Source organism: Giraffa tippelskirchi, chromosome 6 (genome assembly GCF_054371585.1).
Source record: "Giraffa tippelskirchi isolate mGirTip1 chromosome 6, T2T-mGirTip1v1.2.pri, whole genome shotgun sequence".
NCBI classification, from domain to species: Eukaryota; Metazoa; Chordata; class Mammalia; order Artiodactyla; family Giraffidae; genus Giraffa; species Giraffa tippelskirchi.
Window position 1 is genome coordinate 155,470,143 of NC_137280.1, and position 19,026 is coordinate 155,489,168.

The following is a 19,026-nucleotide window of genomic DNA, read 5'->3' on the forward strand; positions in this document are numbered from 1 at the left end:
TCTCAGTTTCCTCCTTTGAGAAGTGAAGGTTTTGGATTATTATCTATCTCTAAGGTATCTTCTATGCTGAAATTCTTTAATTTTTAAATGCCAAGCCTTATCTAGATAAATCTATGACTCCGTAGCATTTTTCATGAAGATGTAAGTGAGGAGAATTGACCTATATAGCCCTTGTATTAAAAATAAATTCCACTTTGCTTTGACAATTTGCAATACTATGTCCTAATTAGAGAAGAATTTTTCATCTGAAATGATGGAATTTTGCCCATTTCCCTGTTATGTGTTAAAAAATAGACAGTATTCTTACAGTTAAGTATTAAAACTAAATATGCCAAAAATTGTTATTATTATGAAATATTAATTTCTCATCACTGGGAAAGTATGGAGGTAATCAGTTAAATCCTTACCCTTTACAGATTGAACAGTGGAGGCACAAAGGCTATATATGGCTGCCCCAAGTGACTATGGGGTTATTTCAGGGCAGCAAAGTACAAGAAATTCAGTCCTCCTAATCCTTTAAGAGGTGCTCTTTCTTCTACCCAAGGTTTTACTATCTTTGAAGTATTAATTGATAATATAATTTCACCAAGAAAATAGAAGCAGATATAAACACTCATGAGCACCTATGACATCCCTCTAGCTACCAGCATCTATTCCTGGATAATACATGTTCTGACTTCACTCCTATACCATGGGAGGACTCTCCTTGTTCACCTAAGGAGCTGCTAAACACAATTCCTCTAATTGTGCCTAAGATCCCTTTCCCTCTGGCCTACTCAAGGATGTTATTTGAATGCACCAATTTTTCACCTTGTAAAAGATCCTTTCTATTAGCATACAAATATGCTGTTTTTTTTTTCTCATGTTGGGGAAAAACAAATCTATTTGATCACAGTTTCTCTGCCCTCTGACCTCTCTCTGATTCCTTTTCCAGTGAAACCTCCTAAAGCTGTCTCCACAGCCGTTTTTCTTCAACTTCTCTTCACCCTTGCTCTTTGAAATTTACTCCATCCCAGCTGAAGCTGTCACTAAGGTAAATGCTGTTCTGAACATGGCCGAATCCAATGGTCAGTTCTCACTTCTCATCTTACTTGTCCTGGTTACCAGCACTTGATCGACTATCACACCTTCGCGTCTTTGAAATGTCTGTTCCACTTGCGCCAAGGACACCACCTTCTAATGGTTTTCTATCTCTCGGGACACTACTCAGAATCCTTTGCCATCCTCCACTTGCACTCCAAACTCTGATTACTGTCATCCCAAAGTCTGGAGGTGGAGGGGAACACGAGCCAAGGAATGAGAGCAGTTTTCTAGAGCCAAAGATCGCCCTCAACTGACAGTCAGCAACCAAATGGAGACTTCAGACCTACAGTAGCAAGAAACTGAATTCTGCCAATGATATTACAAGGCTTGCAAGCAGATTCTTCTACAGAGTCATGAGAGAAGAACTCAGCTAAGTTGATACTTTGTGAAGGTTAATTTTGTGTATTAACTTGACTGGACTAGGGGATGCCCAGGTAGCTGGTAAAATATTTCTGGGTGTGCCTGTGAAGGGGTTTCTGGCAGAGATTCGTATTTGAATTGATGAACTGAGTAAAGCAGACCTTTCTCACCTGCATGGGTGGGCATCAAACAATCCACTGAGGGCCTCCATGGACCAGAAGGCAGAGGAAGGGCCAGTTCCTTTTCTCTGAGCTGAGACGTCCATATTCTCTTGCCCTTTGAGAACCAATGCAGAAAACTCAGGCACACCATGCCTGGCCTTCTCATCTGGAGAACTATGAGCTAATAAATGGTTACTTTAAGTCACTGTTTGTGGTAATTTGTTAAGCTGCAATAGTAAACTAATATAGCATTCAATAAATATGTGCTGAATAAATAACATTACATTTTATCAGTATAAGTCTTTCAAATAATCAGTGTTGTGCCAAGAATACTGATTTTATATTATATAAATAATTTCTCTATTTCCTGAAATATCTCTTTGTTTCAGATCAAATGTGTAGTATTATAGTTTCACAACATTAAAAAAATGGCTACTTGGTAAAATTAGAGATTTTACCAGTACTATGTATCTTGGATTTTTAGGATTAAATTACGGTTACATTTTCATTAAAGTTTTTGTTAGTTAGTGATGTGTTTAAACCTTGAAATGTAACCTATAAAGATGGGCTTAGATTTTAGCCTTTTAACAGTTCTGAGGTCAAATGTACTTTTTTTTTCCCCTTTCACACTGCTGGATACTAATTACAGCTGTTCCATTTTTACTTTGGGTGATCACAATTTGAAAATGATTGAGCATGGCAAATTAGAGAGCATATGCATAATAGGTTTTCACCTAGCACTTACGTTTCAAATTCCCATCTATTCTGCACAGTCTCACTAACAGGAAAGCGTTACATTTTAATCACACTTTCTGACACAAGCTTTTCCCTTTTCTATTGAAACATAAATTAGATCTTCTTCCCATCTGCATACCCTATAATAAAGACTAAGTGATATTTTACTGCTTGATATTAATTTGATATGAAAACCATCATTCTTTGATAATGTTTTTAACTTTCAAAAAAAAATGTTGGCTTATTACATAGTTTTAGAAATGTTTCACATTAACAGGTAAATAAAAATTTCAATTAGGGGATAGACTTAAATATTCATATCATATGTAAAAGTCAAGATAAAATGTGATAGTAGGTAGCTGAATTTTTCTCATCATTTTCTAGAGAGTAAAAAATATATTGTCATTTGTTTAGTTGCTCTTCTGGTTGTCATCTGTTTGTAGGCAAAAACATAATGATACTAGGAATTTAAAAATAAAAAGGTTCATGCTGGAGACACCATGCTGAGACAGAGGCAGTGTGGATTTTATTTCTTAAATAAATAGATAGCACTGTTTTAGTCTATTAACATTTCTGATAAACTGTTGTTCAGTGTTCTCTTGACTACCTATGAGAACAATGTAAATGGCTATCTCCGGATAAATATTACTACTCAGTAGATAACTATGGAACATGTATCCTTTTTCATATTAAAAATGTAGTAAGCCTGCAGAACATGAAACTAAAAGGAGCCAGCAATTTTTTCCCTAGTGTTGATTAAAAAATAGAAGTAGCAGAAAACTTAATTCAAAAAATAATGTTTGCTCAATTGCACTAAAACCTTATGTGATTTTGCCTGTGAGTAAACGTTATAAAAAGTAGAAAAATGGAAGGTCATAGATTTTGCTCTCAACTAGAACAATCAGTTCAGTTGCTCAGTCATAGCCAACTCTTTGTGACCCCGTGGACTGCAGCACACCAGGCTTTCCTGTCCATCACCAACTCCTGGAGCTTGCTCAAACTCATGTCCATCGAGTAGGTGATGCCATCCAACCATCTCATCCTCTGTCATCTCCTTCTCCTCCTGCCTTCAATCCTTCCCAGCATCAGGGTCTTTTCCAATGAGTCAGTTCTTCGCATCAGGTGGCCAGAGTATTGGAGTTTCAGTTTCAGCATCAGTCCTTCCAATGAATATTCAGGACTGATTTCCTTTAGGATTGACTGTTTTGATCTCCTTGCTGTTCAAGGGACTCTCAAGAGTCTTCTCCAACATGCATTCTTTACCAACTGATTAAGAGGGAAGCCCAACTAGAGCAATAAGTTAAAACATGCATTATGGGGACCTGCTCTATATGCCTGACTTCAGTATATTTTCCCTGGAAAAACACTTTCTTCTCTTCCAACATGTTTTTTCTCCATGTCTGTTAGCAAATTAATTCAAATCATTTGATTAGAATGGGAAAGGAAGCATCATCTTTACTATCGCCGGGCAAGTAATGAAACTAATGAGGAGCCATATCAATTATCAGGCTAAATATATGACAAAGTTTAAACATTTTGCTTATGATTTTTTTTTTTCCTCCATGGGTTGCTGCTGTTAAGCTATCCATCTTAAGACAGATTTAAAAAACTCAGTAATTTATTATAAAAGAGGAGAACTTCCTACTTGCTCTTTAAAGTCAGGTTTTTTGAGGGTACTTTTATGTGTTTCTGCTTTGGGCCAATAATTAAAAAACTTAGAATATGTCAGGAGGAAATACTACCAACTATTTTTAAAATTTGGATTAAAAAATTAAATGCATTCAAAGAAAGTGTGAAAACCATGCTAGAACCAGTTTCCAAGTTTAAAAATGGAAAGAAGCTAAAATTTGGGGTATTGAGGCACTGTGTCTCACTTTCTTGATCAACAGATAACGGTTGGAAAAATGATATTGAGTTTTATGGCATTCTGAAACTCCCTGACTTGTCTAATCAGTCTATCCTTCTGACATTTTAACATGTTGAAAAGTGAACTTCTTTAACTCATTTTTTTTTTTTTACAGCTTAAAGACATTCTTCAAGGCATCTTTGTTATTGTATCCCTGTAATAGTGAAAGTGAAATAAAAATAAATAAAAATGAAGTCAAAAGGCATCATTCTGCAAAAGAACAAACTTTGAGATGCCTGTGTGGCTATGCTAAAGACTTCTGAATGTGCCAATAAAGAAGAAAAATATCTCTAGAAGTTCAAGGCTCCAGAATCATGCTCAGACAGTCTGGCTGAATTTATATGAAGCAGAAACTGCATAGAGTTATAAGAATCATTACAGGGGAAATTCTATTAGTCCTTTAGCTGAAATAAGCCACAAGACAAAAATATAATGTGGACCAGGGAGGGGTAGAGGTTGAACGAGTAAAGATGTGTTCTCTGTGGAGAGCAGCATGATGGCATTTGAGAAACTAAAAAGGCTGAATAGATATGTGGACAGGTCATAATGCTTTTTTCTTGGGAAAGTGAAAAACTGCTCATAGGCTCCTTTCAGGCAAACCTTAAGGTCAGAAATTTCTTGTGTGTTCTCCCACAGGCTTTTCAAAGTACGTCTTATTTCAGAAGCTCAATGTATAGTAGATAAATAATCCCACATTTTAAAGTTTTTGATTAATGAAATTTTCCTATTTGAGGAAAACAGTGGGTTTTCCATGGGAAGTAATACAAGCATTACATCATCTCATTAAAAAAGAAAACAAAGCAATAACAGCAACAACAGCAAGCTTTTAAATTGTTTCCCAGAATGCCAAGCTACAGTGCATGGGGGAAACAGGAGACAGGAATTTGGGATACCAACAATGAAAGATTCTTGGATAAAACTTATTTTACCTAAGTAATTTACTCAAATTTTCTACTAAAACACTCTTTCTTCTGAAGAGTTTTTTCCAGCTGATGCTCTTTTCTCAACCACAACTCCTGGCAGAAACTTCCATCATCGAAATTTGATCTTATTCATGTTCTCTTTTAGCACTTACTTCTCAGAAGTGTAATTATTTTTCACATGACCATATGTCTTACAAGATTGTGTATGTATTTCAGAGGAAGTGACTGCATTTTATTTATATCTCTGCCCTCATTGCCTGAGTTATGCTAGTCACATTGCAGGTATTTAGTAGTTAAGCAGTAAATGAATGGTTACCAGTACAAAAAAGCATCTGTCATCCCAACTTTGAGTAAGATTTACTAGTTTATATGTAAAAGCTTAGTCTCACAGGACATTCTAATTTATTTTTTAACCAAAAATATATGTGGTTTGAGATAAAATTTTAATAACTTCCAGACACCTTGGATGCTTATCAAGGATGCTTATCAAAACTCCATGAAATCTTTAGAGATCCACTTATCACTTAACTGATAAATTTAAAATCTTCGCCAATCTGTTCTTCACTGTTTAACACACATAGAAATAGCTGTGTAAATCCTAAGAGATGAATTTATCATCGAGTTCTGAAATGCCGATTTCTGATTACATGCTTTAATTTTGCATGTGGTTTACTTAAAGAATTAACAAGAATATTTTTAGAATGGCAAGAAAAGGCCCATCATGCTTAAACTGTCTTAATGATAATTATAATGAACTCTTTACATTTTAGAAAATACAATTTTAGGATCTATCAACTGATTAAAATTTAATTATCTTTCATAAAATGATGGGCGTGTGTTCATGTGAGAAAGAATATTAATGTTTATCAAACTAAAAGCCTAAGAATTTAAAACTAGGCTGTTACTCTGCATAAATTTATAGCCAGGGTTACCTGAAAGGTCAATTATGCATTTATGTGCCTTGGCGCTTATTCCTGGAATCAATGTGATTCTTTACCCTGAAGAAATTTCATTTATCATGAAAGGAAAAGCAAAACAAAAATATTCTTCAGGAAATCAGAGTAGCCACTACATTGTAACTGATGATTGCATTTCTGCACATCTGATGATTGCATTTCTGGGAGTCCCTCATCAAGATCAGGCAGCCATATTTGTAGATCCTGGTTTTGCCACCTAGTAGTTAACCCTCTGTGATTCAGTATCTTAATCCACAAAGTTAACGACAAAATGTCTGCTGAACTGTTGTGAATACTAAAGGATCAGAACATAATGTTGGATGTTATTACTACTTTACCAGCTAGCTTTCTTTTTTTCCCCCTTCCTCTCTTCTACTTTGCCAATTCTGCTTTCAATTTTCTTCTTACTTTTCATGTTTTCTTTCTGAATACTTCCTGGGGTTTGATGGTGATCCTATTATGCATTGCTCCTCCCCTCCAAAAATAAATTGAAGTTAAATGCTTATTCCAAATAAGATACAAAACTAAAATGAAACACAAAAAGACCTGATTTTCTGTTTCTTTGTTCATCTCCCTAATTGCAAGATCTCTGTCTCTTTCCCTCCACCTTCCCTTTTACAGGCAACTTTGATTAGGAAACAAGATGAATGTATGAAGCAACAAATTTAAAATTAAGGAAGACACTAAAGAATAAACAATGCATATGGGTAAATGGATAAAGGGTTCAAAGATTTAACAAAATCTTTGAAATAAATATTTAAGGAAATCAAGAACTATCTTCAAATTTTAACGTTTATATTGCAGGGAAAATGGCCAAACCAATGCCAAGGCAATAGATGGACTCACTATAAAAAATGAATTCATATAGTGAAGAATCCAACAAGGAATAAAATTTTTATTTGGGAAAGGCAGTATCACAAAACAGAACTTCAGCCTTGTCCTTTTAGCCCTTGTCATGCTAGTCTTGAAGCACTTCCAGAGGGTTTCATTCCCTCCTTATCCAAATACTGCCATGTCCAATTCACAGAGCAATTTTTTCTCAATCTGTCATTCCCTATCTGTGCTTCTGGTCCATGGTTAGATCCAACATTAGAGAGGCCATATTCAAGCATAAGAAACAAATAAATTATGTATTTCAAACTTACATGAAAGAAGGATCCTTAGAAATTGCAGTTTTCTTCTATACTACAGTAGTTATATTGGCATATCTTCCCAACTGGATTAAACCCACAGGAAGGCAATCAAACTCTACCGGGTGAGGTTATGGAAAAGTTCCAGAATCACTGTGTCAACTGAATGTTATTAGACTTTTGGGATGGCTATTCTCAGGAAACTCCAGTGAGATTAGAACGCTAATTATATTCATTTTAACTAATCAGAATTCCATTTTGGAAAAGTGTGTTGCTGATCTCCACTATCCAAAGTCATACTATAAAATTTTTCCAGTGACATAGGATATTAACTTCTCCTATATTTACTATAATGGTTGGTTGTTGACACTCTACTTATCCTTATACTTTTTGGAGAAATTTTGTTATTGTGTATCTCATTATTAGCCTCATGATAAAAGTGGAAAACAGTAAAACATACAGAACAATAACTCAAATATTATGAAATGTTACACTTGTGTAAATATCTGTTTAAGAGAATTAAAGGCAGTAGGGAGGACAGAGAGTGCTTTGAAGAGAGGATGTAGTTAGCCTTTCAACTAAATACAGCGCTTCATACACTGACTTTGTCAGAGTCAGCACATCAGAGCAGAATCAGACACTTTAACCTGTTCTGTTATTTTTATCACTTTTAGACCTCTACAATTGTTCACTTGGCCAAATATAAAAGGTGAAAAATAATGGACCATTGACCCTCCAAACCTTTAACTATAAATTTGAAGTATAAGCAAAGGTCAATAGCAATTTCTTTAGGCTTACAGAAAATTCTTGTAAAGTTCAAAAGATGTCAGGATGGAAAATATGTGAGTTCCTATTTCACTGAATTTACTGTGGTTCAGTAAAACTTGCATTTCTGGGGGTTCCTGAAAGAAGGCTGGAGTCCCTCTCATAAAAAAATAAAGGAATTAAAATTTGAACACCATTGTAAAGTAAAACTATATATTTATGGGAGGAAAAAAAGCTGCAAAAGTTGAGTACTATACATTTATGATCCTGTTTTATATTGACATTTGTGTGAGATATTATTCCCATTTTCAGATGAGAAAAGAGAAATGGGATACATTTTGTCCAAAATACAGAGCTAAGAAAACATGACAGAATCTGAAATCAACTTGGGAAATGAGGATAGGAGGCTGTGAAAGAGACACTCATCAAGGTCATTCAAAGCCAAGAGTGTTCTCAACAGATAAGCACACAAGTTCCACCAAAGAAAATTTTTCATGAAAAAGGCAATGAAAAAATTCAAGTCTTCGAGATAGACTATTTTGTCTAAGTATAATTTAAAATTTGACATTCATAACTTTTGAAAGCAAAAATTATAAATGTTTCTTTGTAAGGGGCAATAGCTGTAAGATGTCAACCCATGCTTTATGTCCAACAGATGTGAGGCTCACGGGAAACCAGAACCCTTCAGGCATTCGCACCATAGCCCACGGCCTACTGTACCAGGGCATCCAACATAGGTGCCACCAAGGAGAATCCCCTGCTTCCAGGGTGAGCACCCCACTCCTAACTGCTCTCCCCAAGGGCCCTGCCAGTTCTGGTCTCCAGATCTAGGAGAACCTGCTCTAGACCTTGACAGCTCAGCAGAGGCAGTTGTGGCGTGATCACTGCTGTGGGGCCAGCAACAAGGACCTTCACACACTGCCATGACCTGAAGCGTCACCATTTATGCTCCACAACCAGCCTCTGCTGCTGCTGACAACCACAGGGCTCCCAGATCCCAGAGCAGTGGAAGGAGATTTATGTATAATCCAAGATATATGGTAACTGATTCATTCTTACATTCAGCAGATAGCAATTCTTCACCCTCCGCAGCTGTTCTACAATTTTTAGAAAATATTGTTGTCAGTAGGCTTTCCTCCCCATGTCCAACCACATTCTATTTCATGAAAATTTAAAATGAAATCCTTAATATCTATCCTTCATAAAGACTGGAAAAACTCACTAAACATAAATACTCCCAATCTTTCCACATATGATGATGTATACTGATAAAACAATTTATTTTTTTCTTAGTTTTTGTGCATCTGTATTTAGGCTTAAGATTCTACAGCTTTTAATTTTAGTCAGTGAAGCTTTTCAAACATTTAGAAGGTCACATGATTTCTTTCCTTTCAATAATATATTTTATAATATATGTTGACTTACCTTTCAAAGTAGTAATATTCTAACATGATCATTTAATACATGTTTAACTCCTGATGAGTCAGGCTCATTTTGCTAAAAACTTATAAATAATGGCATTTTTTAGAATTCATTTTCTGTAACCTCAAAATAGTACTATCATTCACTTTACTTTGCAGGAAAGTCAACCTGTTCTGGCAAGAAAAAAATACTCACCAAGTTCAGTAGCTTCAGCTACTGCTCCACTGAAGCAAGGCTTCACGTACTACAAAACTTAAAATTCTATAGAATCACAAAAGACCTCAACTAGTTAGAGTGATATGGAAAAAGGAGAACAAAATGAGGAACCACACAACTTAATTTCAAACTATATTACAAGTTATAGTAAACACACAGTGTGGTATTGGAATAAAAACAGATACATAAATCAAAAGGACAGAAATAGAGAGGCCAGAAAAAAACATATGAATAATCAATTAAATTATGACAAAGGAGTCGTGGATATAAAATAGAAAGGGACAGTCTCTTTAATAAATAATGCTGGGAAAACAGGATGCCACATGCAAACTGGATCACTATGTTATATCACATACAACAATCAACCCAAAATGGAGTAAAGACTAAAATGTAAGACCTAAAACCATAAAACTTTTTGAAGAAAGCATAGACAGTGAGATCTTTGACACTGGACTCGGTGATAATTTTTTAGATTTGACACCAAAAACAAAAAGTATACATGTGAGACTACATCAAACTAAAAAGCTTCTGCATAGCAAAGGAAAAAATCAGCAAAATGAAAAGGCAACCTACAGAATGAGATAAAATATTTGCAAATCATATACGTGAAAGGAGTTTTCTAAAATATATAAAGAACTCATACAACTGAATATAAAAAAACAATCTGATTAATGAATGAGTACAGAAACAGAATAGATATTTTTCCAAAGAAGAAATCCAAATGACCAAATGGGACAAAAAAAAAGGGCTCAACATCACTAATCATCAGGGAAATGCAAGTCAAAGGCACAATGACACATTGCCTCCCACCTGGTGAAATGACTGTCATCAAAAACACAAGAGACAGCATGTGCTGACAATGATGTGGGGAAAAAGGAAGCCCTGTGCACTGCTGGAAGGAACGTAAACTGGTACGGCGCCTACAGAAATCAGCATGGAAGTTCCTTAAAAAATTGAAAACAGAACTACCATATGATTTTAACTTCTGAGCATATATCCAAAGGAAATGAAAACAGGACATAGAAAAGATGTCCACACTCCCTTGTTCATTGCGGTATTACTTATAAGAATCAAGACATGGAAGCAACATAAGTGCCCATCAATGGAAGAATGAATAATGAAGATGTCACACATGTGCACACACATACACACACAAAGACACAGAAATACTATTCAACTATGACAAAGAAAGAAATCCTGCCATTTGAGCCACTGCAGGTGGACCTTGAGGGTATTACGCTAAATGATAAAGCCAGACAGAGAAAGACACGTGCTGCCTGGTGTCACTTACACGTGGAATCTAATAAAAGTCAAACTCACTGAAAAAAAGAGTAGAAAAGTGGTTATAAGAGCTGGCGGGGGCGGGGGGGGGGAGAAATAGGACAGTGTTGGTAAAACGGTATAAACTTTCAGTTATAAGATGAAGAAGGTCTGTGGATCTAACGTAAAACACGGTGATTATAGTTAATAACATTTACTGTAAAGTAGAACACTGCTAAGAGTAGAACTTAAATATCCTCACCAAAAATTTAAAAAAAAATGAAAAATTTTATCCTTCTGTTCAGTTTGGTGACATCAAGTTTTCTGTGGCCACTTAGCAAATTGCTACATGGTCATCTAAAGGTTCAAATAGGGAAGTATCTGTTTTTAGGCTCATTCAGGTTTGTAGCAGGATTCATTTAACAGCAGCTGTGTGACTGAGGGCTCTGGCTTCTTTCTGGCCCTCTCAGGTGCTGGAGGTTGCTCTCCTGCCACAGAATCTTATTTCTGGGCAGTTTCCAATGTGGCTTCCTGCTTCAGCAAGGCCAAGAGGGGAATCTCTGACTCTAGTCTGCTAAAAACAGAATTTTTTGTAAAAAGAAATGTTTTCTGCCATATTCTATTGTCTAGAATCAAGTCACAGGTCCTCCTGCACTCTGGATGAAGGGATCATACAAAGTTATGACTCATAGGGGTTCATCTTAGGGGTGGCTGTCATATCTTTCCAATCTCATGATTAAATGTCCTGGTGTAATCACTTGAAAACTAAGCAAATATTAATGTATCTTGTGAGATATTTTAATATTAAAGTATGCAGCCCCAAATGGTTCAAGAGATATTAAAGACTGTCTGTTCTCACTAATATTGATATTTTTAGCTATTTGAATACAAGTACTCCTAATTCATTTACTGCATTTCATACGAATAATATTCCAGTTAGCTTACAGTTCTTTTTCTTCTCTTATGTTTTTCTTTTTTTACTCTTATGGGCTCAGTAAATTAACTCATAATGTTCTCCATTTTGCATTTATTCATATCCTGAGGTCTTCTCTTTTTGTAACAAAATGTATTTTTGATCTTCAGGGATGGTTTCATCTACAATCCTCGTATCTGTGTTTCCTTACAAAAAGGGAGAGATAGGGAGCTAGCTGGTGCTAGCAACTGCGGCATTCAGAATAACAAAGACAGGCATTGAAAGGCTGGGCTGGATTGACATCAGTAGCAAAAACAAAGCATTATTTATGAAGCCTGCCTGGCTACAATTTTCCAGCGGTAATTTTTATTCCCTGACTCATTCCTCTTTTAACATACACATTTAATAAAAACATTATGGAACAAAACCCAAAAGCGATCTGATGCCAAAGCACTCTTAAGTATTGCTTAGCATGATGAAAAATGCTGTAAGAACAAATCGTTGTGACTAGGATATTAATGGGGCAAGCCATAGCTTCAAAGTGACTGCAGGTATAGATTTTGGTACACCAGGTAAACAAAGTAGCAGCTTTTGCTTTTGGATAACACAGAAAGCCATACCTTTGTCTAATCGCCAGGCTAAACCTTTCCCCCCTTTGGAGAAAAACTATAGAGCTAGTAGTTGGGAACATTATCACAATGGACCAGACAGCTAAGGTAATGATGTAACCAGGGTTACTGAATAATTCACTGCATGCATTAGCAAGAAGATTATATAGTTAATCAATCCACATACTTCCTGAGTCCTTATTAAATGCAAGACACCCAGGGACAAAATCACCTATAATCAAATGCAATAATGCAAATGATAGCACACTGTACATTACATCTCCATTAAAATGTGAGTTATGACTATTTGAAACAGTATAAATTGTTTTTACATTGTTTTACAGCTGGGCCCCCAAAATGGCAAGATATGCTTTTATCTATTCTGTTGGGATTGACCCAGAGTTATCTGGATTGAAGGACATTATGCTTAAAACCAGGCATACTGGGAATGGGGTCAAAAGGTTAATGGTGATGGGCACTAACTAAATGTATTGCAATAATCATTTCACGACGTATATAAATCAAACCATTATGTTGTGCATCTTCAAACTGTACACTGATGGATGTGAATTATATCTCAGTAGAACCAGGAAACTAGTTAACAGAGAGCAAGTCAGATTCTTAGGAAGGTGGCCCCAAAACTCCATTATATTCACTATATGTAAGTAGTAAGACCAAGAGTCTTGGCTGCCCACTAAATACAGGGACCGACCTGGTGAGAAACAGTGCATTTGTGGATGCCCAATATTACAGACGAACCTAATTTATTAGCCAGGGCTCTAAATTAGAGATGTTTTTCTTCTATGCTCAGTTGTATCTGACTCTTTGCGACCCCATGGACTATACAGTCCATGGAATTCTCCAGGCCAGAGTACTGGGTTGGGTAGCCTTTCCCTTCTCCAGGGGATCTTCCCAATCCAGGCATCTAACCCAGGTCTCCTGCACTGCAGGTGGATTCTTTACCAGCTGAGGCACCAGGGAAGCGTCACAGAGTTGGACATGACTGAGCACCTGAACTGAACTTCTGTGCAAAGTGTTATAGACCCCCAAACCATCATGTTATCACCACACATACCTCTGATTATAAATGCAGAGCTTGGCATAACATTGACACATTTTATACATAAAGACATTGAGAAATGGCTTTTATACATTTCACCAGTTATGAAAGGAAAATTATGATTCAGCCTTAAGCCAGTTTCCCTTCCTTGGGCTCTAGGCTTTTCTTCTTATTTTCAATTTCTTTATCATTTACTGAGCAGCTTTTGTTATTGTTCATTTCTTTTCCACAAATAGAGCCCTGAATTCAAGGCACTAATACAAGTTACTTATTAAGTGGATTTTGATTACCTAAATTCAGTGCCTTTGCCTTCAGGTATTGCCTTCAGCTGGAGTCAGTCAGTCAGTCAGTTCAGTTGCTCAGTTGTGTCTGACTCTTTGCGACCCCATGGACTGCAGCACGGCAGGCCCCCCTGTTCATCACCAACTCCCGGAGTTTACTCAAACTCATGTCCACTGAGTCAGTGATGCCCTCCAGCTATCTCATCCTCTGTTGTCCCCTTCTCCTCTCACCTTCAATCTTTCCCAGCATCAGGGTCTTTCCAATGAGCTAGTTCTTCCCATCAGGTGGCCAAAGTATTGGAGTTTCAGCTTCAGCATCAGTCCTTCCAATGAACAGTCAGGACTGATCTCTTTTAGGATGGACTGGTTGGATCTCCTTGCAGTCCAAGGGACTCTCAAGAGTCTTCTCCAACACCACAGTTCAAAAGTATCAATCCTTCGGCTGGAGGGCATGTATCAATACAAGATTTTTCTTTGGCCTTTCTGTTTTGCAATTAGCAGCAGTAATATCTGACCATAGACAACCAATAGCCCTCAAACCAGATGGCTTCTGCTGCTCCCTTCATATACTTTAGTGGAGGGTGAGACTTTGCAAACAATTACAATATCCTTTCGATCCGCAGGTTGCCATTTTGATGTGAATGTAGTTTAGTTCCTAAAGAATATTCAAATTGCTCAACAGATGCAGTCTACTGACATTTGTCTTCAATTCATAGGGAGTCTCAAATTTAAAGGCACATAAAATGGTCTTCTTGTAGTGAAGGTACTTGCTTCTACACTTGTCAGTTAGAATTTCATGTATAAAAGAAAGGTTAATGTGTCTTTACTTTAATTTTCACCTTCTTTAAAATATTTTCAATCTAATAATCAAGATACCATTTTTTAGCATTTTTATTTTATATTTTTGTAATATAGAAAAGCCTGGAGCCTAATTAATAGGTTCCTGTAAATTCTATGTAAACCTAGCATACTCCTTCCAAAAGCAGATAGGTACTGAGGTTCAACCCTTCAAAACAGCCTTATAAAACCCAACAATCCACCTGTCCAGAGATCACTTGGCCAACTTTTTACAACAAACCTTTAAAATCCAAAGTAGCTTTGGCCAGATGGAGAGTGTCCTACAACATGAGTGATTCCACAATTATTTGGAACTTTTCTCAGTGGTACCTTGCTGTTTGGAAAGTTCTTGATCAAGAGCTTTAGATGTTAGATACCACAGGAAGAGAGCCACTAAGTTCAGACAGAGGCAAATATCACCAACCTCAGTGAGTACACAAAAGAATTAAAACTTAGAAAGAAATGAACTTGCCTAGAGGCATTTTATTAAAAGTTAAAGTATAGCTTGATAAAACATTTTGTTGAGTTCTTCCACAGTGTAGTGAAGGAATATGTAAGGTTGTTGGGCTGCATCCCATTGGCCTAAAAGTCTGTGCTTACCCAGCTTCAAGACTGAAGAGAGAGCCTGGAGTCAGCAGCAGAGCCATCAGTGGTTTAATGGACAGGGAATATTTTTATTCCCTGACTCATTCCTCTTGTAGCATACACATTTAATAAAATGTTATGGAAGAAAACCCCAAAGGTTAATCATTTTCATTTTTCTATACGCCAGCAATGAACAAGTGGAATCTGAATTTTAAAAACATGTCATTTACATTAGCAGCCCCCAAGATGAAATAGTTAGGTTTACATCTAACAAGGTATGTATAAAATCTATATGAGGAAAACTACAAAACGCTGAAGAAGGAAAATTTTTAAAAATATAAATAAATGGAGAAATATCCTATGTTCATGAATAGGAAGGCTCAATAATGTCGAGACATCAGTTATTCTCAAAATGATCTATAGATTCAATCCAATCCCAATCAAAATTCCTGCACGTTATTTTATGGATATTGACAAACTGATTTCTAAAGTTTATATGAAGAGGCAAAAGACCTTGAATAGCCAACACAATACTGAAAGAGAACAAAACTGGAATATTGCCACTACTTGACTGCAAGACTTAACTATTAAGCTATGGCAGTTAACACAGTACGATATTGGTGAAAGAACAAGTGGGCTGATGGAACAGAATACAGAGCCTAGCAACAGATTCCCGTAAATAGAGGCAACTGATCTTTGACAAAGAAGAGAAGACAATATAACGGAGCAAAGATGGTGTTTTCCTCAATGGTGCTAAAACAACTAGAAAATGAATCCAGACACAGAGCTTATACCTTTCACAAAAACTAGCTCTAAATGGATCACAGACCAAAACGTAAAATGTGGAACGAAAGATAACATAGAAGAAATTCTAGATGGCCTTGAGAACGGGCATAACTTTTAAAATACATCAAAGGTACAACCTGTGAAATAAATAATTCATAATCTAGACTTCATTAAAATTAATAGTTCTAGTTTGCAAAAGACAATTTCAAAAGAATGAAAAGACAAGCCAGACTATGAAATAATATTTGCAAAGACACATATGATAAAGAATATTACTCAAAATTCACAAGTAACTTTAAAAACTCATTAATAAGAACATAAACAACTTGGCTTAAAAACAGGCAAACCCTAAACAGACATCTCACTAAAAAAGATGCATGAATGACAAATAAGCATATGAAAAGGAACTACACATCATATGCCATTAAACTCATTGAAAAAAAAAAAAGATACCGTTACATACCTATTAGAATGGCCAACTTCTGGAACACTGGTATCACAAAATGCTGGTGAGGATATGGAACAAAGGAACTTTGATTCATCGTTGGTGGAGATGCAAAATGGTATAGCCACTTTGGAGGACAGTTTTGTAGTTTCCTACAAAGGTAAATACACTTTTCACCATACAATCCATTAATTTCACTCTTTGGTATTTACCCCCCAAAGTTGAAACATTTATCTTCTCAAAAATCTGCACACGGATGTTTATAGCCACTCTATTCATAACTGCCAATACTTGGAAGCAACCAAGATGTCCTTCAGTAGGCGAGTGGATAAATGAAGTGTGGTATGAAAGACACAGAGGAAACTTAAATGCATATTAGTAAGTGAAAGAAGCCAACCTGAAAGGCTGCATACTGTATGATTATGATATGACATCCTGGAAAAGGCAAAACTATAGAGACGTAAAAAGATCATTGGTTGCGGGTCAGGGAGGGAACTGAGTAGAGCACCAATGGTTTTAGGGCAGTGAAAACGCTCTTTATGATACCGTAAGGATAGACACATATTATTAGCATCTTCCCAAACTGACAGAATGCACAACACCATGAGTTAAAGCTGAGATAAACTATGAACTTTGGGTGATTATGACATGTCAATGTAGGTACTTCAGTTGGGATAAATGTACCACTCTGGAGGATGTTGATAATTGGGGAGGCTGTGCGTGCACGGGCACATGGGATATATAGGAAATTCCTGTATATTTTCCTCAATTTTGTTGTAAACCCTAAATTACTCAAAAACTAGGGCCTTAAGAAAGAAAAATTATATTCAAGGAAAATAATACATGGTATGTGTCCTTACACAAATTTGTGATCTAACTGTAGAAATATATTGTGAACCATGAGACATCAAATAACAGATATAGAAAATGTGATGTATGACATTTCATGCTTAATGAGTCCAGAAAGAGTTATGAGTTCAGAACAAGGAAACTTCTGTGTAAGCTGGATTTGCTCAGGAAGATTCAATGAGGAGCCTGGATTAGATTAGGTTATAAATAATGTATCATTCTTTAAAGTAGTGTCCCCGACCTTCCTGTAGCAGGATTAGCACATGAGTTTGCTGTTCTTAAAATGACTGGTGCAATTTTTTTTTTTTTTAACCTACTGTGGACAATCTTTATAAGACAGTGTTATGTTTAAAAATAAATTTGATGAATACTTTGCTGATTTCATGATAAAACACCATTGTAAAGGAAGTTCTATATTGAAGTTTGCCTACTCCATTTTAATTCAACATGAAAAGACAGAACACTGATTTAATGCAAACATCATGAATTACTTTCTTGAAATTCAAAAATATCAAACAAAGGAAACAAAAAAATAAGCAAAAAAATTTTGTAACAGATGGTGATTTCTTGAAAGTACCTCATTTTACTTATTAATGCTTATAGGAGAAACCTAGTACATATAGAGGACACTCAAAAATCTTTTTCTATCTTTAAAAATAATTCAACTAATTTAAGTCTAGTCTTACATTAAGCATCAGTTCAATTCAGTCACTCAGTAGTGTCTGACTCTCTGCGACCCCATGAACTGCAGCACACCAGGCTTTCCTGTCCATCACAAATTCCCGGAGTTTATTGAAACTCATGTCCATTGAGCCGATGATGCCATCCAACCATCTTATTCTCTGTCGTCCTGCCTTCAATCTTTCCCAGCATCAGGGGCTTTTCGAATGAGTCAGTTCTTTGCATCAGGTGGCCAAAGTATTGGAGTTTCAGCTTCAGCATCAGTCCTTCCAATGAACATCCAGGACTGATCTTTAGGATGGACTGGTTGGATCTCCTTGCAGTCCAAGGGACTTTCAAGAGTCTTCTCCAACACCACAGTTCAAAAGCATCAATTCTTCGACACTCAGCTTTCTTTATAGTCCAACTCTCACATCCATACATGACTACTGGAAAAACCACTGCTTTGATTAGACGGACCTTTGTTGGCAAAGTAATGTCTCTGCTTGTTAATATGCTGTCTAGGTTGGTCATAACGTTTCTTCCAAGGAGCAAGCATCTTTTAATTTCATGGCTTCAGTCACCATCTGCAGCAATTTTGGAGCCCAGCGAAATAAAGTCTGTCACTGTTTCCATTGTTTCCCCATCTATTTGCCATGAAGTGATGGGACTGGATGCCATGATCTTAGTTTCCTGAATGTTGAGCTTTAAGCCAACTTTTTCACTCTCCTCTTTTACTTTCATCACTTTCACTACGTCATCACTTTCACTTTCTTTGGTTCTTCTTCACTTTCTGCCAAAGGGTGGTGTCATCTGCATAACTCAGGTTATTGATATTTCTCCCAGCAATTTTAATTCCAGCTTGTGTTTCATCCAGTCCAGCATTTCTCATGATGTACTCTGCATATAAGTTAAATAAGCACAGTGACAATATACAGCCTTGACATACCAGTCTGTTGTTCCATGTCCAGTTCTAACTGTTGCTTCTTGACCTGCATACAGGTTTATCAGGAGGCAGGTCAGGTGGGCTGGTATTCCCATCTCTTGAAGAATTTTCCACAGTTTGTTTTGATCCACACAGTCAA

At 36.4% G+C, this 19,026-nt stretch overlaps 1 protein-coding gene across 21 annotated transcripts in view; it reads right to left on the reverse strand.

Annotated features, from left to right (window-relative positions):
• Positions 1–19,026, reverse strand: part of EDIL3 (EGF like and discoidin domains 3) — a 1,139,470-nt gene that overhangs the window by 605,134 nt on the left and 515,310 nt on the right. For all 21 annotated transcript variants that reach the window (XR_014057550.1, XR_014057552.1, XR_014057551.1 and 18 more), the window contains one exon: positions 16,451–16,584. Coding sequence is in view for 15 of the 21 variants with exons in the window: in XM_081503905.1 (XP_081360031.1) it covers positions 16,451–16,584 (134 nt within the window). In the remaining 6 variants the exon portion in view is untranslated. The remainder of the gene's footprint in view (positions 1–16,450; positions 16,585–19,026) is intronic.